This window comes from Prionailurus viverrinus, chromosome B1 (genome assembly GCF_022837055.1).
Source record: "Prionailurus viverrinus isolate Anna chromosome B1, UM_Priviv_1.0, whole genome shotgun sequence".
Classification (NCBI taxonomy): domain Eukaryota; kingdom Metazoa; phylum Chordata; class Mammalia; order Carnivora; family Felidae; genus Prionailurus; species Prionailurus viverrinus.
Genome location: NC_062564.1, coordinates 137,625,734 through 137,650,905, shown reverse-complemented (window position 1 = coordinate 137,650,905; position 25,172 = coordinate 137,625,734). Strand labels below are relative to the sequence as shown.

General features: G+C 38.9%; 1 protein-coding gene across 2 annotated transcripts in view; it reads left to right on the top strand.

Annotated features, from left to right (window-relative positions):
- The window catches only part of GPAT3 (glycerol-3-phosphate acyltransferase 3), a 63,856-nt gene extending 38,884 nt beyond the window's left edge, over positions 1 to 24,972 (top strand). The window contains exons 4-13 of one of the 2 annotated variants that reach the window (XM_047856998.1): positions 3,318 to 3,588; positions 7,332 to 7,406; positions 7,929 to 8,018; positions 10,150 to 10,243; positions 14,269 to 14,384; positions 15,831 to 15,886; positions 16,410 to 16,495; positions 18,228 to 18,356; positions 18,840 to 18,919; positions 23,695 to 24,972. In XM_047856998.1, coding sequence (XP_047712954.1) covers positions 3,318 to 3,588; positions 7,332 to 7,406; positions 7,929 to 8,018; positions 10,150 to 10,243; positions 14,269 to 14,384; positions 15,831 to 15,886; positions 16,410 to 16,495; positions 18,228 to 18,356; positions 18,840 to 18,919; positions 23,695 to 23,791 — 1,094 coding nt within the window. In that variant the 3' untranslated portion in view covers positions 23,792 to 24,972. The remainder of the gene's footprint in view (positions 1 to 3,317; positions 3,589 to 7,331; positions 7,407 to 7,928; positions 8,019 to 10,149; positions 10,244 to 14,268; positions 14,385 to 15,830; positions 15,887 to 16,409; positions 16,496 to 18,227; positions 18,357 to 18,839; positions 18,920 to 23,694) is intronic. The other variant, XM_047856999.1, reaches the window with a different exon arrangement.
- Positions 24,973 to 25,172: the final 200 nt, after the last annotated feature.

The following is a 25,172-nucleotide window of genomic DNA, read 5'->3' as shown; positions in this document are numbered from 1 at the left end:
ATGAGGAGACATCAGACTAACCCAGATTGAGACCGTCTACAAAATAAATGGTTTGTAGTTCTAAAAATGTCAATATCTTGAAAAACAAAGAAAGGCTGAGGAACTTTTTCATATAATTAGGAGACTACAGAGATGACATGTAAATATCATGTATGATCCTTGGTTGAATCTTGGGCCAGAAAAAATGATATGAAGGATATTACTGGGACCATTGTCAAAATTCGAAAAGGGCTGTACATTTGTACTAGTATTGTAGTAACGTCCACTTTCCTGATTTCGACAGTTGTACTGTGGTTAAATAAGTAAAACTTCATGTGTTGAGGAAATCAGTGCTGAAATATTAGGGGTAAAGTGCATGATGCCTGCAATTTGTTCTCAAGTGGTCCAGAAAAAAGTATCATTTTATATATATCTAGAGATAGAACAATAAAGCAAATGTGACAAAATGTTAGCAATTTATGAATGTGGGTAAAGTGAACTATTGTTGCAACTTTTCTGTAGATTCGAAATTATTAAACAAAAGTCTTCCTGAGGTATACCTGGAAGGAGAGTTGCTGGGTCTTGGGCTACGAATTTCTTTAAATTTACTAGGTGGTACCAAATTGTTTTCCAAATTTTCACCAACACTGGATACTATTCAATTTAAAATTTGTATTAATCTTTATGGGTATGAAATAGCATTTCATTGTGGTTTTTGTTTGTGTTTCTCTGCTTATAGTGGAGTTGAACATCTTTTAAAATGCGTAGTTATTAAGGCTTACTCTTTTTATGAATTGTTTGCCATATATTTTTGTATTTCTCTTATTTCTCTTATTTTTTTTGTATGTCTTTTCTTTTTTAAGTTTGTGTACTTATTTTGAGAGGCAAAGTGCACGAGTCGGGGAGGGGCAGAGAGGGAGAGAGAGAGAATCCCAAGCAGGCTCTGCGGTGTCAGCTCTTACCCCGATGTAGGGCTCGAACTCACAAACTGTGAGATCGTGATCTGAGCCCAAACCAAGAGTCTGACGCTTAACTGACTGAGCCACTCAGGCACCCCTTGTATGTCTTAATATATTCTGGAAATTAATCCTTAGTCAATTAGATGCATTGTAGTCACCCACATACTTTTGAAAGAGGCTTAACAAGGAATGCCTGGGTGGCTTAGTCGGTTAAGCATCCGACTTCGGCTCAGGTCATGATCTTACAGTTCGGTTCATGGGTTTGAGCCCCACTTTGGGCTCTGAGCTGACAGCTTGGAGCCTGGGGTCTGCTTCAGATTCTGTGTCTCCCTCTCTCTGTCTCTCCTCCACCTGTGCTCGCTCTCTCTTGAAAATAAATGAATAAACTTAAAAAGAAAGGCTTAACAAAAATATAAAATTGAGTTATATTTTATTTGAGCTCCACAAAATTAAGTAGGTCAGGGGGCAGAGAGAATATTGCACATCAAGTGGATAAGCGCTGGGGGCTGGCTCCTCTTTACAGATCTCTCTCCTCGCTCAGTTAAATAATGAGGCAACTCAAACTTGAAATTTTATCTCTGGCCCCTCCAAAAAACATTATGTTTAGAACGGCTGTCCACTTGTCTCCAGTGTGTTTCATTCTGAGATTTGCTGAATAGGTTGTTCTCCCTACCCTTCTAGAGGTATTTTTTTTTTAATTAAAAAAAAAAAAAAAAGAAACCCACAAAAACCCTATATATTGCTAAATAATGAAATTCTTGCCCCGCTAAATATTGGTCAGTACTTGGATTGAGTAAGCTGCTCTGAGTGGTATTGCAGTGTTCACAGAGCAAGAGGGTAATTCACCAGTGACACTGTCTTGGGTCATCCTCTAATAGGAATCAAATCCTTTTCAGAGGTGGTGAAGAAAGGTTAAACCACTTAGACTTGATGGCTGGAAAAGATAATCTAATCATCTCAGAACTTGCTTTATTGCTCGAATTTAAGGTGATTAGTTTGCATGTTGGCAAAAACCAAAAACAAAACAAACAAACCAAAAAAAAAAAAAAAAAAAGAAAAACCACCCCAAAAACCCAAAAGGAAAATCGTGTAACTTGAGTCCTGTAAGGAAGCTAAAACTTTTCCCACCCCCTATTTTGTAAAGGAGGGCACCAACTTAGGTGACTTGTCTGTTTATACAGTCACAGAGCCGTTTTTGTCCTAAACAGAACTTGACCTTGGACTCCAGGTCCTCTTTACTTTCTACTCCAGTGCCTTATGCTTCCATTCCTTCAAAAAACTGATATATCACCTCTTCATCTATGGATGCATGCACTTGTTCTCCAGCGGTTAGGTAATATAGCACTCTTCACTCTCCTCACTGGTTTCCCAGTAAACTGGAAAGTGAGACAATCAAAAGGGATCTTCTTTCAAAAGAAAAGACTTTTCTACTTTGGGAGGTAAATTCCTTTGCGACACACCCCAGAGGGGCAATCAGATGGTCTTGTCACTGTGTGTGTAACTACTCTTTATTCAAAGATCTCATCTATGACTCTCACTTAGTAGTTAGAACTGGGTGACAGTAGTCATTTTTTCAACTTACAAAATTTATGGTACCTTAAAAATCTTTGAATTATTTTCCTTATGGGAAATACAATTACTGTTTAAGGAGGAAAATCTAATCGTATTGCCCAGAGATAACTGTTAAATGTGGCCTTCTTGACATTTTTTCTATGCATATATATTTCATAGAGTTAGATCGAACTATAGTTTTAGATCTTGCCTTTTTTTCACTTAACATTAAAGTATTTATTAACTAGGGTATTTATTAGACGCATTATATCTCATTGTCTGGATCGATTATAATGGAAAATGCTACAGTGAACACTCTTGCCTACATTTCTGATTATCTTAACTATTAATGTTTCCATGAATTCAGTTCATGAACTTTGCTCACTTTTTCACAGGAGACTGATTTTCTTATTAAATAATTTTTGCATATTAAAAACATCAGCCTTTTGCCAATTGTGGTAAAGACCTTTTGCCACTTTGCTTGCATTTTGGTTTTATGGTTTTTATCAGGGGTAAACAGAAGGTTTTATTTTCACACAGTCTAGTTCTATACTGGAGAGTTTGTTCGCTAGCAGTATGGAGGGAGGAAATGCAACAAGAAAAAGGCTACTGAGGACCAGTAGTGAATTGAAGTCATTCAGTAGAGGCCATTTCATGCAGACTCAGTGATTTCACCTCTTTTCCCACTGTGGTTGCTTGTCTTTTATTTTTGAAATCTACTTCGTGTTACCCATTAAATCTGTTTACTTGTCTTCTGTACAAAGTTGCTTCATTGGTCAGTTCTTGTGTTCTATGGCATTTTCTCATGTTCTGATGCTTTCTTTTAAGGTATTATCCAAAGAGATGAGTCACCCATGGAAAAAGGGCTCTCTGGTCTGCGAGGAAGGGACTTTGAGCTGTCTGACGTGTTTTATTTCTCCAAGAAGGGCTTGGAAGCCATTGTGGAAGATGAAGTGACCCAGAGGTTCTCCTCAGAGGAGCTAGTGTCGTGGAATCTCCTCACAAGGACCAATGTAAATTTCCATTACATCAGTCTGCGGCTCACAATGGTGTGGGTACTGGGCGTTATAGTACGCTACTGTGTCCTACTACCCCTGAGGTATGTCTCCTGCCCGGTAATTTGATGGTATAATTGGTTCGGCTTTCTTTTTAAATCATGTATATAATGGTCCCATGAGAGTAGTATGGTACTAATCCCACCCCTTCACACCTGCAAAGCACCACCAAATGTGACCTCCACAGGAACATGTTAAGTATCTATTCTCCTTTCACATTTTTTCCCAAATGGAAGTGTTCTTCAGAATCTACTATATATCAGTCTGGATCCATGTTGTTCTTTTGGTTATAAATAATTTGAGGATGGATAGAAAAGGGAAGTAGAAAAGAGAAGAGAGAAGATTTATAGTTTTGAATTCACCAGAGTGTCAACCAAACTATAACTGCCTTTCTTTGCTAGTCTTTAGCAGTTCACAGTTGCCCAGGAGAGAAAAAAATTTCTGAGAGTGGTTACCACATGGGAGAGAGCCATTCAGAAGACTGAATTTGTTCCATCCAGTTCCATTATGATTACTCACTTTTCTTTTTCTCTTTCTTTCTTTCTTTCTTTCTTTCTTTCTTTCTTTCTTTCTTTCTTTCTCTGTCTTTTCTTTTTTCCCCTTCCCTTCCTTACCCTTCCCTACCTTTCCCTTCCCTTTGCGGGGAGCAGAGAGAGAGGGAAAGAGAGAATCCCAAGCAAGCTCCATGCTGTCAGCACAGAGCTTGAACCCATGAACTGTGAGATCATGATCCGAGCCAAACTCAAGAGTCGGGCACTTAGCCAACTGGGCCACCCAGCTGCCCCTCACTTTTCTTATTAAAATTTCCCCCACCTGTGTCCCCTTCTGGTTCTAAGTTTGAATGCTGACTGAGGAAGGAGGTACCTTCAGGTCCAGTTTACTGGAACCACAGTGTGGAACATAAGATTAGCAGAAGTGACACTGCACAGTGGGAAGAAGCACAAGTGGCCAAGGTGTATTCAGCATGGTGATGGGAGGTAGTAGGCACGTGTACCAGTCACAATATTGCTATTGATCGTCTTGTTTGCTTTCCCTCGACACAGCCTTGGCATCCTCTCAATAGAGTTTTCCAGATAGTTGCTATCAGCCACCTTAAATGGGCACGAGTTGAAACCTTTTTACCATCCCTTGGGTGGCCTATATTTGCCTCATTTAGGTCTATTACAAGAGTACAAAGAGTACAAAGAGTACAAAGGTACATTGTGTGTGTGTGTGCGTGTGTGTGTGCACGTGCCCATGTTGCCAGCTGGGGCATGGTTTGTCTTTTGGGAATCATTTCAGCTGTGATAACAAAGTGACATTCAGGGTTTCACATCTACTTTTCCTTCAACCTTAAACCGGTGTTCCCAAACTGGGGTTCATGTACTCTGAGCATGCACAAGACTATCCACTGGTATACATGCATGAACTTTTATTTATTAGAGATTTCTAGTCTCTAGAATTTCCATTTATTCTGTTTTTTATTCTTTTTCTTTTAAATTTTTTAACACATTTATTTTTGAGAGACAGAGTGAGACAGAGCACGAGCAGGGGATGGGCAGAGAGATAGGGAGGGGGACACAGAATCCAAAGCAGGCTCCAGGTTCTGAGCTGTCAGCACAGAGCCCGATGTGGGGCTCGAACTCACCGACTGCAAGATCATGACCTGAGCCGAAGTTGGACATTTAACTGATTGAGCCACCCAGGCGCCCCTATTCTGTTCTTATTCTTAAAAAGGAATGAAACTTCAATAAAGTAGAGTAGATAGATTAGCTCTTATATCTCCACTTGTCCCATGAGTCATTCACTGTATCTAAGGCAACGTGATAAAAAAAGTGAGGATTTTGCCACACAGAGTATTTGAGATGCCCTCATTTGTTGGTTAGCTTTTAGCTGCTGTGGCTGCCAGCAAATGGTATTATGATTCTGTTATCTAGTTACATTTAAGTAACACTCACAAACTAAAGAAATAACATAAAAGATTCTTGCGAAGAAAGCAGGTGTAGGATAATCCAGTAATGTAAGCACCCAAGAACAAGAAGAAATGGCAGATTTGAGACTCCTACTTAGTACATACTCTTCAGTGTGAAAGAATTGCTCTGTAAATGCTTTATAAGATGAGCTGTTGCTACAAAGTGAACACTCAAAAAGCAGATTGTGCTAAAATTGATTATGTTGATGGTTGCACAACTCTGTGAATATGCCCCAAACCATTGAAGCCTTTAAAGGGGTAAATTGTATGATATGTAAATTGTATCTCAGTAGAACTCTTATAAAAAACAGGTTGTGGCTGAAAAGTAGTGTCATCTATGAGAACTCTCATGTTGGCTCTCTTAAATTGGAAAACAGAATTTTTTGGCCCGTTCATCAAGCAAATAAAAGCTTTCAATAGTTTTGAACCCAATTATGAAACATGTTAAAATGTAAGGCCCTTCTGACTTAATGTGTAGGAACAAATGATTGCCATTACGGCAGGATAGCAAAACGTTCTTTTAAAACTTTTGCATAATTGGTGAATGAGATTAAGCAGTGATTTAGTTATTGCATCAGTGCTGGCATGAAAATGTGGCATCGAAAGAAAATGGAATCTGAACTTCAAATTGTTCTGTCAAAAGGTCTTAAAATAAGACTTCAACAAGGTTTCATACCTTAAGAAGGTGTTTATAAGGAAGTCCCCCTTATTTGGAAAGATTTTAAATCTCAATTTTTTCTTTTTGGGTTAATTCTACTTACATTTCTAAAGGTGACTATTTTCTTTCTGAAGTGATTAGAATGTATATTAAAAGCACTTTTCAAAACTGAGAAAGTGTCTTTGTGGAGATTAGATGTGAGTTACCACAAACATGCAAAGGGACAAAGGTCTGCATTAAAGGATTTCTACATGGTGATATAATTTGGTGTTCTTAATATGAAAGAGCTTTTCTTGCGATTTGCTATAAATTTTAAATTCCCTTGAGAAAAATTTGAATTGTACCTCCCTCCATCATGAAAAAACACAGAAAAACAAGTTACTTTCTTACCTTTGGAAAATATTTTCTTTTACACCCACACTATGCCCACAATGTATCCTGAACAGAATTAGATAACTCCTTTCAACCTGATGTGACTCCTTTATACAACATAAAACTTTTTGTTATATAAGATGTTAATTAATATGAATATATTTTTGAAAATTAAAATAATTCTGAAAAGCAAAAGGGGCAAGCCTTTAAATTTATTCTTGTCACTAACCCACTTAACCCTTTGGTGATTACATAGATTGAATTTGATGGCTTTATAAATAAATTTCCAAGCCTTCTCTATGCATCTATCAACTAGTTATATGCTTGCTGTCGTTTTGAAAATGGTTATCATACTCTACATATTATTTTGAAATTAATTTTGCTTTTCTTCTCTCAAAAGTACCAAGGACCATTCTCCCATGTCAGAATCTATAGATTTACCTGATTCTTTTTTTTTTTTTTTAATTTTTTAATGTTTGTTTATTTTTCAGAGAGAGAGACAGAGACAGCATGAGTTGGGGGTGTGTGGGGGGGGGGGGCGGAGAGAGAGGGAGACAGAATTTGAAGCAGGCTCCAGGCTCTGAGCTGTCAGCACAGAGCCTGATGCAGGGCTCGAACTCACGAGCCGAAGTCAGACGCTTAACTGATGGAGCCACCTAGGCGCCCCTACCTGATTCTTTTTAATGGCACTGCCATACATGTTTCACAACTTATTTACAATGTAATTATTTATGAATTTTCAGGTTATTTCCCTCTACTGCTGCTATTCAACTAACTTTCACATTACCTTTTCTTTTCTTTTTCAGGGTTACCTTGGCTTTCATTGGGATCAGTTTGTTGGTATTGGGAACTACACTGGTTGGGCAGCTTCCAGATGGCAGGTGAAATGTTTGCCTCCACCCAGCCATAAATAGGATCGTCCCTTTTCTTGGCCTTATCCTCAAAAAAGAATATTTGATTCCTATGTATTGCATCAAATTTATGGCCTCATCACACTTATTAAAATTTTGCTTACTTCCTATTCATAGTCTTCATCTGATTTGCCACCACACTTTCATATAAATCCTAAGAAATTGTTTTTCAAAGGGGAAATGAAGAAAAGAAAATAGAGTGAGGGACTCAAGGAAACCACGAGAGCGTTATCATCCGGTCAGGCTCATCAGGCTGAGACCAGAGAAGCTTCAGCTAATCTTGGTCAGGCATTTATCATGATAGTCTAGTAGGGCGGGAGCTATTTTCCATCAGAATTTTGTCCTAATGCGTCAATGAGACTTTAAGAATTGAACTGTGCTTGTGTTTCAGAACACAGTATGCTGCTGTGAAGGAGCACATTGAAGTTTTTATTCTATTGTTTCTTAGGAGTGCCCAGAACTGCACCATAAAATGTTTCCTCTTTTTTTCAGCCTCAAAAACTGGCTGAGTGAACTGGTTCACCTGACTTGCTGCCGGATCTGTGTGCGAGCCCTCTCTGGTACCATTCATTACCATAACAAGTGAGTGTGTGCCTGCTTCCTTCTGCCTTTCTGTTCAGGAAGTCCAGCCCATGACTGACAGTAGCGGGTGGAGGAAGCAGATGAAATGAAAGTCCTTCCAGTGTGTTCATTCTTGCTGCTTAGAGTGTCACAGACATAACAATTTTGCCCGAAAACCTTTTAAAAAGCCATCCATTTGCAGAAGGAACATAGTAATAGACATGTGATGACACTTAAAAATTGGGCAGGGGTGCCTGGGTGGCTCAGCCCATTAAGCGTCCGACTTTGGCTCAGGTCATGATCTCATGGTTTGTGAGCTTGAGCCCCACTTAAGGCTCTTTGTCCCTCCTCCCCCACCTCTCAAAAATAATGAAAAAACATAAAAACAAAAAAACCAAAATTGGGCATTTATGCTGTGCAGCCAGGCCCGAGCTTCTCATAGGCCATCCTATGAGAGAGACACGGGTGTCCTGTTTTACAGGTGAAGAGCTGGGAGCCCTGGGATTGGTTGTCTAGGGTCACATGCCTGGCATGTGGCAGAGTCAGGTTGTGAACTGGGTCTGTCGATATAAAAAGCCATGAAGTTGACAGGCCTGTGGTGTGGAGGAAGGAGGACTGGCCTTCGAGTCTTGAGGCCTGGTTTCCAGTCTCAGTCCTGCTGCTTCTGAAATTCTGTAACTGAGCCTTGAGACAGAACACCCACACTTTGCTTCCCTCACCCCTAACCGTAGAGGGTAGGGGTAGTGGTAGCTAACTTGTTAGCTGATTGAAGTAATTTTGGTTGTTTTAATTACTTTTCTGTTAACTCAGTTTTATTTTTTTACCTTTAATCTCATTGTTTTACAAGTTCTCTCTCTCTCTCTCTCTCTCTCTCTCTCTCTCTCTTTTTTTTTTCTGACTGGGTCTTTCTGTCTCATTTGTAGAAGGGAAACATTTTCTCATTTGGCTTCACCATGTGTTCCCAACATTGAGAGGCCCCTTAAGATTCTAAAATTACATGATTTTTTCATTGAGCTGTGTGTTTTGGGGTGAAAAGTAGAAGAAAATGCTTTGATAGAACTGTGATCAGAAGAGATACTATCTACAGAAAAGGTGCTTTGATTACATAGAGAGTTCGTAACTTATTACATAGAGAATTACTTCTAATTTATTTATTATTATTTTCTAACGTTTATTTATTTTTGAGACAGAGAGAGCATGAACGGGGGAGGGGCAGAGAGAGAGGGAGACACAGAATGGGAAGCAGGCTCCAGGCTCGGAGCCATCAGCCCAGAGCCCGACGCGGGGCTCGAACTCACGGACCGTGGGATCGTGAGCTGAGCTGAAGTCGGACGCTTAACCGACTGAGCCACCCAGGCGCCCCGAATTACTTCTAATTTTAAAGAGAACATGCTAAAGTTGTTATGCATTTGGTTGCCTTTCTTCTTTGTATAGGGCCAACAAAAACTACTTTGCTTCATTAATATCAAATACTGGTTGAACTTTAAGATAAAGGTCGGCAAACTATGGGGCTGGAGGCCAAATGTGGCCTGCCATCTGTTTTCTGTAAATAAAGTTTTATTGAAACGTATTCACTTATATATTGTCTGTAACTGCCTTTGTGCCCAAATAGCAGAATCCGGTAGTTTTCACAGGGATTGGCTGGCTTGCAAAACCTAAAATATTTATTATGGCCCCCTCAGTAGGAGAAGTTACCAGCCTCTGCTTTAGGGGGATAAGAGGGAGGAAACTATAGTAAATTTACTTTTTGGGTCATTGTGAAACTACTAAAAGTGATGCATTTAAAGAGTGGAATAATATGAAAATACTTATAAAAGATGTGAAACTTACATATCACAATATTAAAGTTGTGGAGTCTTTGTAATTCAATCTAACATTTTTAAATTACTTTTTCATTATAAAAGGAAAATACGATCATTACAAAACAACAATGTAAATATATATAAAGGGAAAGTCATGGGCCCCTTCTTCTCTATCTACTCTTACCCCGCTCCCATCATACTGCCTAGAAATAACCTTTTAAGATGAGCCCATATACTTTGAAACTGTACTTTTAATGTACTTTTTAAAGTAAAATAGGATGAATCTCTACATGCTGCAAAATAATGGCTCTTTTCCAGGGTATAGTATTTACCACTGTTTGTAATTGCAGACAGTACAGACCCCAGAAGGGAGGCATTTGTGTTGCCAACCATACTTCTCCAATAGATGTTTTGATCTTGACAACAGATGGATGCTATGCTATGGTAAGAGCAGCTCATTGATAGTTCAAGTAATTGCATGATTTGTGGATTGTTCAAACTTTTAATTTATTTTGGCACAAATTAGAAAGTTTTATATTAGAAAGTGACTCGGTTATACTACTATAGCTGTATAAATTATATAACACATTAAATGAGGACTCTATGGGGCAAGAAAAAGAAAGAAAATAGCCATTCTATTTAAGGTAATAGAAAATTGGGGACACTTGGCTGGAGTATGAGACTCAGTGGAGTGTGAGATTCTTGATCTCAGGGTTGTAAGTTCCAGCCCCACCTTGAGTGGAAAGATTACTAAAAAGAAAAAAAAAGTCTTTAAAAAATAAAAATGAATAAATGGATCAATCTCTTTTTTTAAAAAAAAGATGGTAAAAAATTTAGCTTAGTGAAATATAGACATACATGAACTTGATAGGAATTTACAAAGTTGACTTCATCTTGCTTCTAAAATCCCTGCAATGTTCAATAACACTTCAAGACATTAAAGTCTTTCTCCTTAGAGCTGTGCAAATCCCTTACCAGCCAATTAGTTCTGTCTTCCTTCAGGGAGTCATATACAATTAAACAAGCAAACAAAAAAATCAGACTTTTTAATGAAGATCAGACGAGAAAGACAAATATATATATAACACATTGCCTTTCTCTGTCAATAAGTTCAGATATACAACTCTTGTGCAAACCGCATTTTTTAAAATTTATTTAAAAAAAAATTTTTTTAATGTTTATTTATTATTGAGAGACAGAGCATGAGCATAGGAGGGGCAGAGAGAGAGGGAGACAGAATCTGAAGCAGGCTCCAGGCTCCAGCTGTTACCACAGAGAGCCCCATGTAGGACTCAAACTAAGGAACTAAGACATCATGGCCTGAGCCAAAGCCCGATGCTTAACCATCTGAGCCACCCAGGTGCCCCATGCAACCACATTTAATCTTTAAGTTGTGGAGCTTTTTCTAAATCCAAGGAAGCTTTAACTACTTCTAGGAAAAGACTTATGGGAATTGGTGGTTCTTAACCTTTTTTAGGTTAGGAATCAGTTAATAGTTATGTACCCTTTCTTGAGAAAAACAATGACATACATGTGCATCATACAGGCACAATTTTGGGCATAATTTCAAGATGTTTATGGCTTCTTAGAAAGCCCATGCAAGGACCCTTATGTTAACAATCCTTGGTAGACCCCAGTACAGTTCTGGGTGTATGACAGTTCCTTGCGTTTATGTGGACAAGCATATTCACATGCATTGTATGTGACCTTCCCTGTAATGCAGTGGGATTAAGGCTGAGATTTTGTTATAGATGAGAAAGCAGAGGCTCAGGCATTTTAACCAACTTACTTAATTATGATTTTGTGTTTCTGGGACCATATTTGTTCTCTGTCCCTTTTAACAAAAAGTTGAATAAAACTCATTTGTGACTGAGGGCCTCAGAATTTTATTGGCTTTTTTATTGTTGTAACTGCAGTTATAATATTAGCCAAAGTTTAGAAAAGCGTAGAGCCTGCTAACTTTCCATTGGGTTGAGTGATAGAAACCTAAAGCCAATGAGATTTAGATCAGAGGCAATAAAGGGCAGAAGTGGGAGGAAACTGTATCGTTGACCTCCAGAGGTCACTTCTGGCCTCTTTCGGCTACAAGTAAACTATATATCTGAAGAAGATTTTTAAAGCCCTCTTTCCTCCTAAACAAAGACTTCTTAATTTTTAAAAAAATTTAGAAAGATTTTCTAAGGTACAGAGAAATTGTAATAATAAAATGGTATGCAGAACATTCATATACCCTTTATTCACATTTACCTATTGGTACTGTTTTGTCCTATTTGCTTTATCATGCACTGGTTTTCCCGCTGTCTCTGTACATAAAAATGTATGTAAATTATTTATATTTTTATATATTGGTATTAATATTATTTCTGATATTAATATACTATTGGAAATTTGAGTCTGTACCAATTCATGCAGTTCATAGGGGTCTTTCTTGCTTTCCCTCCCATCCATATTTGTATCTCTCTTTTTTCCATAGTGAATACCCTGCGCCCAACATTATCAACATATTTACCTCTTTTCTCAATCCTACAATACATCTAGAATTGTTTCAGAATTGCTTCACCTGTTTTACTACAAAAACAAATGTAAAAAAAAAAAAAATCAGGATATTTTGTAGTTTTCCCCGAGATGGAGGGTGTGTGGTCAAATACTCGTCTTTGTACATTTCTTAGATTTTTTTTCTCCTTCTTTCAGTGTTGTTCTTTTATTCATTTGACATACAGTTGGATTTATTTGTTTCAGTTTTCTTTCAGTTTACTAGTCCCATTGTTGTTGTTTATTGTTGGCGTGCTTCTAAATGTTAAACAGCAAAGGCATGCTCAGAGTTGTGTTGTTTCCTCCCCTCCCGCTGTCGGTTCAGTCCGGTTCCCTCTGACCCTTGTAAGTTTCCAGCTTCGCTGCTTTGGATTTTTTTCTTTTTGTAGAAATGTATATTATATATATATATATATACACATATATATGTGTGTGTGTATATATATATATGTATGTATATATGTGTGTGTGTGTGTGTGTGTGTATATATATATATATATATATATATATATATAATTATATAACATATATTTCCCCTTCTGTCTTACACAAAAGGTAGCATACTATATTTGCTTTTTTTGCAATTTGCTTTTTTCACTTAACAATATTGCCTGACTAATGAGCAAAGCATGACGTATAGAGATGGTGAATCACTATGTTGTACACCTGAAACTAGGGTGCCATTGTGTGTCAACTATACTCAAATTAAAAAAAAAAAATTAAATTAGAAGAAGACAAAACCAGAACCCCAACCAGTATCTCCTGGAAATCACATCATGCCTTATCAGTCATAGAGATCAATCTTCTCTTTTCCCAGCTGCATGATACTCTATTGCATATATGTATCATAGTTTATTCACCTGATTTCCTAAAGTTTGAATATTTAGGTAGTTTCCAGTATCTTGAAATTACAAATAATCTTACAATTAAAGCCTCGTGCATGTGTACTTTCATCTTGTTGGAGGTATATCTTCAGAGTAAATTCCCAGAAGTGGGATTACTGAGTTGAAGGATAAATGTGTATGTAGTTTTGATAGATATTGCCAAGTTTTCTTCTATGGGTGTTATAATCTCCCCCATCCCAGGCAATGTACGATTGCCATTTTCTGTAGTCTTGGCTCTGAGTGCATTGTTAAGTTTTTGAGTCCTTGTCAGTCTGATGATTGAAAAATGGTATTTCAGTGTAGTTTTAATTTGCATTTCCCTTATCTTGACTGAGTTGAAAGACCTTTACTTTTTAAAGCTAGATTATAACTAGTGTTGGAACACAGTTTAAATTCAAAGGTGCTACTAACGAACACTTTTTGCTTATATCTGGCCATTCATATCTTTTGATTAGACTAAGAACTTCAGTCAGTAGAAGAAGGCCAATCTTTTCTCTTGGTGGGGAATAGGAACTTACTGGTACTTAAAAAAAAAAGCTTTCTTTGCATATCTGTGCCTTTACATTTTTCTTTTTTTTTTTAGATCTTTATTTTTTATTGCAGTGTAATTGACATAGAACATTTTATTAGTTTAAGGTATGCAACATAAAGACTCAATATTTGTGTTTATTCTGAAATGATCACCAAAATCAATGTAGTTAACATCATCACTATACATAGTTGTAAATGTTTTTCTTATTATGAGAACTTCTTTTTTTTTTTAATTTTTATTTATTTTTTTTCATTTTTCAATATATGAAATTTATTGTCAAATTGGTTTCCATACAACACCCAGTGCTCATCCCAAAAGGTGCCCTCCTCAATACCCATCACCCACCCTCCCCTCCCTCCTACCCCCCATCAACCCTCAGTTTGTTCTCAGTTTTTAAGAGTCTCTTATGCTTTGGCTCTCTCCCACTCTAACCTCTTTTTTTTTTTTTTTCCCTTCCCCTCCCCCATGGGTTTCTGTTAAGTTTCTCAGGACATTTTTCTTTTTTCTAATGGTACTTCTAGGTTGGCCAGGTTCACGGTGGATTGATGGGAATTATTCAGAGAGCCATGGTGAAGGCTTGTCCGCATGTCTGGTTTGAACGATCGGAAATGAAAGATCGACACCTGGTCACTAAGCGGTAAGCAGAGACATTGCTTGGTGTTGGGGTAGCATAAAATCTGCTAAATCTTGGCCTTCCTGCAAAGACAGCGGAGCAGTACTAAGGATAAAACCTAAAATATATGGGGTTTTCTTTGTGGTTGACTTTTCTTTGCTGAATCACCTGTCTGAGCTACATTCTTAAAAATTTGAATTCTGTAGTCATAGTGGGTTATAGGATGAGATTAGAAGTCCCATACATTTTGTATTGCTGTGGCTTAGGTATAGTCCAGTCACTGAATTTTCAGAATTAAAACTTACTACCACGAAAGTTAAATAATTGGTAACTGTTTGCTGAGTAAATAGATGGCTGATTGTTTGCTGAATGTTATCATTTAAATCCATCAAGAGACTGGCAGAGCTAATGCTCTTTATGGAACAGAAGAAATCTCTGGGGCTTGGGATTGAGAGGAGCTACCAGAAGCCTTTGTTGGGAAACAACAGCTTTTTGCCTGAGGCCTTTAAGTGAAGGCCGTCTGGTTATTGCTTCTAGAAACTTGAAGGTAGGGCGTGCTTTTAAGAGTAAGATGAAAAGTACTTGTTGAAATCTGTTGAAGGTTAGTGAAACCATTCCCCAGTTTGAGATTATTTAACATGGGACACGGGTAGCTGTAATTTCTCTCTCTCAGTCTTACCAGTTTCTTTTTTTTTTTTTTTTTTTTAATTTTTTTTTTCAACGTTTATTTATTTTTGGGACAGAGAGAGACAGAGCATGAACGGGGGAGGGGCAGAGAGAGAGGGAGACACAGAATCGGAAACAGGCTCCAGGCTCCGAGCCGTCAGCCCAGAGCCTGACGCGGGGCTCGAACTCCCGGACCGCGAGATGGTGACCTGGCTGAAGTCGGAGGCTTAACCGACTGCGCCACCCAGGCGCCCCTCAGTCTTACCAGTTTCTGGTGAGCAGTTGGGAATATAAAGCTGGCTGCAGGGGAGACAGGACCTAAGCCTGGAAGAACTTCCATGTTCTCAGCTTTCTGGCATCTCTATTACATATCACAGGAAAGCTGAGCCTGACTCATTTAAGGAATTTCTTTACACTCAATGGCCATGAGCCTGACAGGTTCCAGTGATCAGTATTCTCATTTTTCAGATGAGGAAATATAAGTACGTGGAGAAGGGTACAAACTATATGACACAGGGGGCTCCAGAGCTCATGTCACATGACTGCCTAGCGTTCTATTTTAAGAGTAGGCAGAAGGCACTGAAAACTGCTCACTTTGAAATGAGAGAAATTAAAATAGTACAGATAGCATTATGCTTTTTAGAAAGGGACCAACTTGAGTTTTTCCCTTTACTTATGTTTTATTTTTCCCCCCTCCTTATTGCTATACAATTATATTTGTGCTAGTGGAGTGTAAACACCAAAGTGGATTCCCACCTCTATTTTTATAAAGGTAGCATTCTGATCTTTTATTTTTCTTCACAGACTAAAAGAACACATTGCTGATAAGAAAAAACTACCCATATTAATCTTTCCTGAAGGTAAGAAGGGTAACTGCCTACCAAGCTATAGTTGATAACAACCAGCACCAAAAGTATGTGAGGCATCAGATTGTTCTAGAAGTTCACTCTTAGTCCAGATCTCTGCTGTCCTATAGGAATGCGATGGCCTTCTCTGAGCCAATAATCCTTTGCTTTCTTTTGACATTTGATGGAAGGCATGGTGCCTCTTTGATCTTAAAAGTTATTTCTGGGTAATGAACTTGGATAGGTAGTGTTCCTAATTTTTTAAAGTATTTTTTAAAGTATTAAAATTATCACCTGTTGTGCAAAACTTTTATCTCCAGAGTATTTAATAACAAAGCAAAAGTTTGTTTTTAAACTTGCTTAGAACTGTTGAGTTACTTAATTAAGCAGGGATTGATTTGTGAAATAAGAGTAAACTCCAATTTTGCTAGGATTTGAATATTTTATTTTGTGTCAAAATAATTCCTTTTAAAAGTTTGTTGAAAAGAGAAAAACTGCCTTTAAAAATAGTCACCATACCCTTTTCTCCCTTCTGCAGGGACTTGCATCAACAATACTTCAGTCATGATGTTTAAAAAGGGAAGCTTTGAAATTGGAGGAACCATACATCCAGTTGCAATTAAGGTAAAACAGATATACCCCCCCCCCTGCCCCGAGGCTCCCCAAAGGGGAGTGACTTGGTAACTTTATTTTGATATAACTTCAGTGTTAAAATCTGTAAGAATAACAAGTGCTTGTACACTCTTCCCCCTGCCCCAGCTTTATTGGGATATAGTTGACATATAACATTGTGTAAATTTAAGGTGTACAATATACAGTGTTATTAACTATATTCACCATGCTGTGTATTAGGTCCCCAGGACTTGTTTATCTTAATAACTGTAAGTCTGTTGTCTTTGACCAATATCTCCCCAGTTCCTCCACTGTGCCGTCTTTCCTCCTCAGGCCCTGGTAACCACCTTTCTAATCTTTGTTTCTATCAGTCCAGCTTTTTTAGATTCCACATATAGGGGCGCCTGGGTGGCTCAGTCGGTTAAGCGGCCGACTTCAGCTCAGGTCATGATCTCGCGGTCCATGAGTTCAAGCCCCGCATCGGGCTCTGTGCTGACAGCTCAGAGCCTGGAGCCTGTTTCGGATTCTGTGTCTCCCTCTCTCTGACCCTCCCCCGTTCATGCTCTGTCTCTCTCTGTCTCAAAAATAAATAAACGTTAGATTCCACATATAAATGAGGCTATACAGTACTTACCTTTCTCTGTCTGACTTATTTTACTCCTCATGATGCTTTCAGGGTCCATCTGTGTTGTCACAAATGTCATCTGTACACACACACACACACACACACACACACACACACACACACACACCACATCTTTATTCATCTGTTGACCTACACTTAGGTTGTTTCCATATCTTGGCTATTGTGAAAAATATGCTGCAGTGAACATAGGAGGGCAGATATCTCTTCAAGATCTTGTTTTCACTTTCATTGGATACATACCCAAAAGTGAGGTTGCTGGATCATATGGTAGTTCTAATTTTTGACTTTTTGAGGACGCTCTCATACTGTTTTCGATAGTGGCTGTACTGATTTACGTCCCCACCAGCAGTGCACCAACGATCTCTTTTCTCCACATCTGTTTTTCCTTTTTGCAAATCTGTTTTATATCCTGGGATTCTGCATGAGATGTAATTGAAGAAAAGGATTGGTAATTTGCTGCTAACCCAGAATGTTTAGAAACCACAACTTTAGTTAAACTTTCTCAGTTTGTAAATTGAGTCTCAGAGATGTCATGTAATTTGTCTCACAGTTATACCGTTACTTGGTGGAAATATTGTGTTGCCATTATGTTAGAGATATTTAGCCAACCAACATATTCTAAAGACCTGTTGTGTATAAGGTCTTCCTTAAGGCATTTGTATACTCTTTATTCAGATTCACCAACTGTTTACATGTTGCCCTGTTTGCTCAATCATTCTGTCTCTATTGGTACATATACAGACGGGTTCCAGGGGACTGTGTACCAGGCATTTTATTAAGTACTGAGGACACAGTAATAAGCAAAAGAGGTACTGTGCCTACTTTCACTCAATTTCAGTGAAGTGGGAGACAGATATTGAAGACTCATGTGGATAACTCTCTTATTGCAGCACTCTGGGGCTCTGGTCAGAGGAGTTAGCTGGCCTGGTTTACTTTTTTGATCATTTCTATCAAGCAAAGTAGCTTCTCTTTCTCTTGGGGTTCAGCAGAGATGTTTGGCCTGTTGCCTTGGAAACACTAACGTGGATAAGCCATCACTTAGTTCATGACTGCAATGTTTTTTCTTTCTTTTACTTCTTTTTTTTTTTTTTCCCCCAGTATAACCCTCAGTTTGGGGATGCATTTTGGAACAGTAGTAAATACAACATGGTGAGCTACCTGCTTCGAATGATGACCAGCTGGGCCATCGTCTGTGACGTGTGGTACATGCCCCCCATGACCAGAGAGGTATCCATAGATAACAACTGGTCTTTGGTGCTTTATCCAGTCAGATCCAGGGGAGAGCACTTTTCCCTGAAAACCTGGGTGCCTGCCTTCCTCACAGTAGCAAGAGCTTGGCTTCCTTTCTGCTTTCTCAGCAAACGAGTCATTTAAAACGAAATGTATTTGGCTTTCTTCAAGTCAGGCTCTTTTATATTCGGAAACTCTTTTCCATAATGGTTTTTATACTTGCTGTTGGTTTAGCGAACCTACAAATATTATGGAATGTTACATATTGGTAAGGCTGATAATATATGTACACGATAAAAATTAAACATTACAGCACTGCATTTTCTTGGCAGACCAAATGATATTTGCTATGATTGAGAACAGAACTGAGCTAAAAGGTGAATCTTACATTTTAAAACAAATCTAAATGATTGTGAGATATTTTCAGAATTGTTTGAAAACTCTATTCCCAGGATGTACTTGTAATTTTCTTTTCCCCAGGAAGGAGAAGATGCTGTCCAGTTTGCTAACAGGGTTAAGTCTGCTATTGCTGTGCAAGGAGGATTGACTGAGCTTCCCTGGTAAGAAATTTTTTAGACGTACTATCATTTCTTTTTCATTGAAAAAATCACTTTTATTTTGCATTATTTATCTATTTATTTTTAGAAGTGTGTTTATTTTGAGAGAAAGAAATAGTGAGCCAGCGGGGGAGAGGGAGAGAGGAAGAGAGAATGTCGGACACAGGCTCCACGCTCAATGCAGAACCCGACATGGGGCTTAATCTCATGACCCTGGGATCATGACCTGGGCTGAAATCAAGAGTTGGACACTCAACCACCCAGGCACCCCCCAAAAAAATCGTCTTTAGTAATGTCATTTATTGTGCTAGCTAGCCAGAGGTTTAGCCGAAAGAGCGGTTTACTTAAATACCAATGGCTTAAATAAGGTAGAAGTTTATCCCTCTTGCTTAAACACAGGATGCACAGGCTCGTATAACAGCTCATTCTGTATCCCATCCTCAGTGTGCTTCCACTTTCGGGTCCAGGCTGATGGCTTCAGGGCTACTCCATGTGTCCAGAAAATGGCCAGTAGGGAAGACTTAAAACAAGGACACCCCTCTCATTATTACCATTATAGGGTTGGACCAGCCACTTCCATTTGTATCCATTGGCTAGAACTCAAGTTATATGACGGCAACCGCAAAGAAGGCTGGAGAACGCCGTCTTTGTTCTGGAAGGCCATGTGTCTAGCTGAAATTTAGCGTTCTTTTACTGAAGAAGAACGTGAGACTAGATTTGGGGGTGGAGAACGGACCCTGGGAGCAAGGGGCAACTTATAGGCTTGTTCATATTTAATGCTAGCTATAACTAAATTAGAGAAAACTTAAAAACTTGAAAGGAAATAAGTGAAATATTTTAGTTATGGAAACTTTGGATTTAATTTTTTCTTTGTTTGAGGAAGGTTGAATGTAGGGGAGTGTAGTAGTCTGCTTGGGCTGCCATAACAAACTACCATATATGGGGTTGACTTAAAAAACAAACTATTTCTCACGGTTCTGAAGGCTGGAAATCTGAGATTGGGGTGCCAGCAAGGTCGGTTTCTGGTGAGAGCTCTCTCTCCCTTTTGGCTGGCAAATGGCCGTCTTCTTGCCTTGTGTTCACACAGTCTCGTCTTTGTATGAGTATGGGGAGAGAGAAGCGAGTAAGCTCACAGGTGTCTCTTCTTATACAGACATTAATCCTATCTTGAAGATTCGTGACCACTCTTCTGACCTCATCTAAACCTCATTACTTCCCAAAGGCCCCTTCTCTAAATACCATCTAAATATTGGAGGTTAGGGCTTCAATATATGAATGGAGGGGGGCGGGGAAGGCATAAACATTTAGTCTGTATCAGTGAGGGTTAACTATATACCTACATTATAGTGGGAGATTAAATTCTCACACACACAGACATTATGTTAGCAAGCTTGCATAAAGCAGTTCAAACTTTGGGGCACCTAGGTGGCTCGGTTGGTTAATCGTCCACTCTTGATTTTGTTTCAGGTCATGATCTCATGGTTCATAAGTCTGGGCCCTGTGTTGGGCTCTGTGCTGATAGTGCAGAGCTTCCTTGGAATTCTTTGTCTTTATCCCTGCCCCCTCCCCCTGCTCTGCCTCTCTCGCTCTCTCTCCCTCTCTTTCCCCCCACCTCAAAATAAATAAAAAATAAACTTTAAAAAAAACAGTTCATACTTCAAATCCTGTAAGTTTAATAAAGTCCCTCTGTTTATCATTTTTGGTGTTTTGGAAACACTTTGCATGAAAAGTTCACTTAAGGCAATTATAGTTATGTTCTAGGAGCAGGATTTGACTGAGTCAGGTTGTCAGCCAGTTCAGCCAACTGCAGAGGGACCCGGGACTGCTCAGGAATTAGCCTCTGGAATAAGGGCTTGCTGGGTTCTTATACTCCTTTATGCAAAGGTGGGGAATGTCTCTAGAATATTTTATCCATTCATATACCTTAAGTACAACCAATTTCACCCAAGAAACCTGTTTCTGGCGTCTGTTATGCTAATTAGGAAGCCAATCATTTCTGTAGTGAAAACCCATTTCTAAAATTCATTAGGTGAATTAACAAAGGTTGGGAAGTTGATGGGAGACAAAGATAGCTGATGCCTTATAGTGACACCTTTGGAGGGTGGCCTTCTAATTAAATGCCTGGCTGATCATCCCCAGAGTATGAGTTCTTGATTTAGGGCAACTTGACTGGCCCTAAGGCCAGGACTAGGGTCAAGATAGGTTAAAACTAACATTTGTATCACACTACCTAAGCTGAAATAGGTGAAACTAAATTACAGACATCATAATATCATGAAATGACAGACTTACACATGTCCTAGTTTATCAATGCCCTAGTGAATCCAAGTTCACTCTGGACCTGGCTTCCTCTTTCCTCATTGTTTTCAGTTCTTTACTCTGCTTCCTCTCACCTGACATCAAAGCCCTCCTCCTGCCCTGAAGCCATATGAAAATCTAGGAGTTTGGGATCAGTAGCCTCAGACACCAAAGAAAGGAAGAAAGTCTTGAAAGACAACAGCCTAAGGAAGTCAGCCACAGGACAGATCCCAATCAGATTGGCTTAAAGAAAATCTGTCAGATTTTGAGAATTTTTCAATTTCCTTTTATTGGGCCATATGCAAGTCTCACTGCCTTTCCAGGTGTACCTGTCATTCACACACTGAGTATGAATTAACATGTCTACATGGCTTTTTTCCTAGATTAAATGAGAATTCGGTTGTATCATCTTAAACAGGTTTTTACATATGGTTGCTGCTATCCTTAGGAGCTCAGGTCTGCTGCCATTGCAAAGGGGAACTGGGTAAAACTTTAAAGTCTCTAGAGGGGGCAGGTCACAGTTGGGGTGCTCAGAGCTGTGTGTGATACCTGGGTGCTTGGGATAGTTGCATCAAAATAATGTCAGGATGCTCAAGGGCAAATGCTTTTAACTGTTTTGTCAGTTTTGGCTTGGACCTTAGGAAAGAAAGAAAGGCTTTTCTTCTGCCCCCCCCCCCCCCCCACTTAGTTCCTACTATTCAGAATTCACATCAGTGCTATGAATAGTTAGAGGCAGCTCTTCTGGATAAAAGAGGCTTTGGGGGACAATTCTGGGGAGCTAATAACAATTTATAACTTTGTTTCATGGAAATTTCCTACATCTGAGCCCCTGGAAGATGTGTGGACTTTAGTCTGTTTTTAAGTTGAGGACTCACTGGCAGGCTGAGTCTTGGTTTTGACTTCAGAGGCCAAAACATTGCAGTGGTTCAGGCGGGCGTCTGTTTGTAGGTCAAGTTCTGTCCTCATGGCAGAGTGTACAGGCTAACCTGTGATCCATTCATCATCATCAGAAGGCACTTGGTAAACATTTGTGTTTAACTGGGTTAAAATTAAACAGGTACAGTATAAGGTAAGCAAGTTCACCATCTATGCGCTTAGGAGTTAAAATCAAAAACATTAGATTAGGAGAGAGATCGTGGCCCCTTATAGTCCAGGTCTCCTCTCAGAGCTTACAGTTTGTTGTTCCTTTGTGTTGACCAAAGAAGGAAAGGCATGCAGAGTCCTTATAACCCAGGCAGCTCTGTGTTTTCACCACCGTGGAGAGAGTTCAAAGATTCACAGACTCTGAATTAAGGAATGCTACTTACATCGGCACTAACTACTGGTTAAATGCAATTTATGATTTTGTTGTTCGTTTTTATTCTGAGTCTGTTTTGTAATATGGGAGATCATTAATGCTTGAAATATGTAGTGCTTTGAATGAAAATACAACTTTTCATTGTATTTTCCTATGTCTTTCCCATATTTTCTATGTATTTTCCATATGTCTTCCTATGTAGACATAGGAAAGAAAGGAAGAAAGGCTTTGGTTTGAATAATGATTAACCCACTTATCTTTAAGGAATTTACTCGTACATACACAGTACCCTCAGCATTATTTGAGTGTACCTTAAATTTTCCATATGGGTTTTCTAGTAAGACATAGGTTGATTGGATGAAAGAAAACAATACTTTGCTTTCCTTGCAGAAAAAGACAGGCAAACAATCCTAGTTTTAATATAAAGTCCAGGGGCGCCTTGGGTGGCTCAGTTGGTTAAGCATCTGACTTCTGCTCAGGTCCTGATCTCTCAGTTTGTGAGTTGGAGCCCTGCGTCTAGCTCGGTGCTGACAGCTCAGAGCCTGGAGTCTGCTTCAGATTCTCTGTCTCTGTCTCTGTCTCTCTCTCTGCTCCTCCCTGCTTGCAATCTGTCTCTCTAAAAAATAAATAAACATTCAGAAAGTTAAAAAAAAACATGTAAATTCCAAATATTGAATATAGCAACCCTAACTTCTTAATTTTTTCTTTTCCAGTGGTCATTCATTTTTGAGAGAGAGACAGAGTGCGAGTGGGGGAGGGCAGAGAGAGAGGGAGATATAGAATCCAAAGTAGGCTCCAAGCTCTGAGCTGTCAGCACAGAGCCCAACGCAGGCCCGAACCCACGGACTGTGAGATCATGACCTGAGCCTAAGTCGGACGCTTAAAAGACTGAGCCACCCAGACGCCCCTAGCAACCCTAACTTCTAAAAGGAAACTGAGTGGAGATATTATTCTATATTTTAATTAAGCATCAGAGAGATCGTTCCTTCCCCAGAGTAACACACATTTAGTCAGTAGAACAGAGACTGAAATCTTGGTCTTTCTGCTTCCAAATCCCATGTGCTTTGCCCCATTGTTGACCAGCCACTTAAAGTGTCATGGCACCACACAGTGTGTGTAAACAGCAAATGCTTTTACATCATTGCTGGGAATATCTTTCATTTATTTGCCTTTCTATTCCCAGGGATGGAGGGCTGAAGAGAGCAAAGGTGAAGGACACCTTTAAGGAAGAGCAGCAGAAGAATTACAGCAAGATGATTGTAGGCAATGGATCTCTTTGAATCAGACTGAATCCCACCCTGGTGATAAAATTTGGCTTACCAGAACTAGCCCCAGAAATGGAATGTGTTGTTTTTGGTGGGGTGAGAGGGAGAGTGGAGTATTGTTTTGGTTTACTGTTTTTGTTTTTTAATGTTAATCTTTTCTATAGGATGAATTGTCTCTACCTCTTTACGCCAGAGGCAGAACCCATCTGGGGCCCTTTTTGGCTTTTGTTGTCATAGCAATAGTCTCATGAATTATAAGGTAGTTTACTGACTTTAAACAGATACTGTCTTGTGTAAAATGATAAAGTCATTGTTGATTGAATGAAATATTTGTACAGGAAAAAGTGCTTCTAAAACACTTTTGGAACTCACTGTGTTTGGAACTTGTTGATATGGCAATTCTCAAAAAAAAACCCCAGGCTCTTTTCATGATTCGTTTTCTCACTCCTCCCCACCCCGCCCCTCCGCCAATCACTTAAACAGCGGGAGTACACATCAGTTCAAGGTTACTGCCACGGTTGTGTTCCACTGCAAGGTTGAAAAGAAAAATGAGGATCGTATTTAGGAGAAAGGACAGTTTGTGGCCACTTGATCTGAAAGTTGAAAGCAAATGTAAATATTTTTTTACTAGTGTGTTAGAAGAGAAGTATTACTTGGTGAGCTTTACCAAAGAAAGGTGAATGCAGGTTACTGTGTGTGTGCATTTGTATGTAGGCAAGTTTTGAATAAACAACTTTTTAGCGGGCCACTGGTGGTAAAGCTTTAAGGTTTCCTTGTGGTTACAGTAGAGATCTATACGTAGTGCCTCTCCCATTTACGGATTTGTTTGATTTTGTACCGAAGCATATTTTCAAACAGGAGAAGGCTTTAACAACAAAAAAATCACTTTGTCTTCAGGGGAGGTATGAATGAGCCAGGCGTGTGTGCTGCTTCTCACCCTCTACCCTTTGAGGTTTATTTCAGGATGTTCCCAGTTTTTTAAACAGAAGAATGAGTGGTAAAATTACCTTTTGGAAACTGAGCCTTAAATTTTTTTAAGGGGAAGATAAGTGTTTCCCAATTTACTCAGTGTAAACAATGTTTAATAGCAATATAACACCATGTTAAACTCTGGGAGTGTTCCATCTCTTCTGGTAACTGTGTACCGAATGTGAAACTGTCTTACAGTGAAAATAAATAAATTATATATTTCTAAATGTGTGTTGCATTATTTTCCCTCACCTCTACCCTCTTCTGGTCTGAGGAAGGTTAAATTTTTTCTTATTATAAACAAGAATTGTTTGTTTTCCGTATCAATTACATAGTTAGATTTTATTGGACTGGAATATCTGAGAAATGAGACCATGAACAGCTAGTTTTGGTTTGTTTTTTCTTTTCTTTTCTTTTCTTTTCTTTT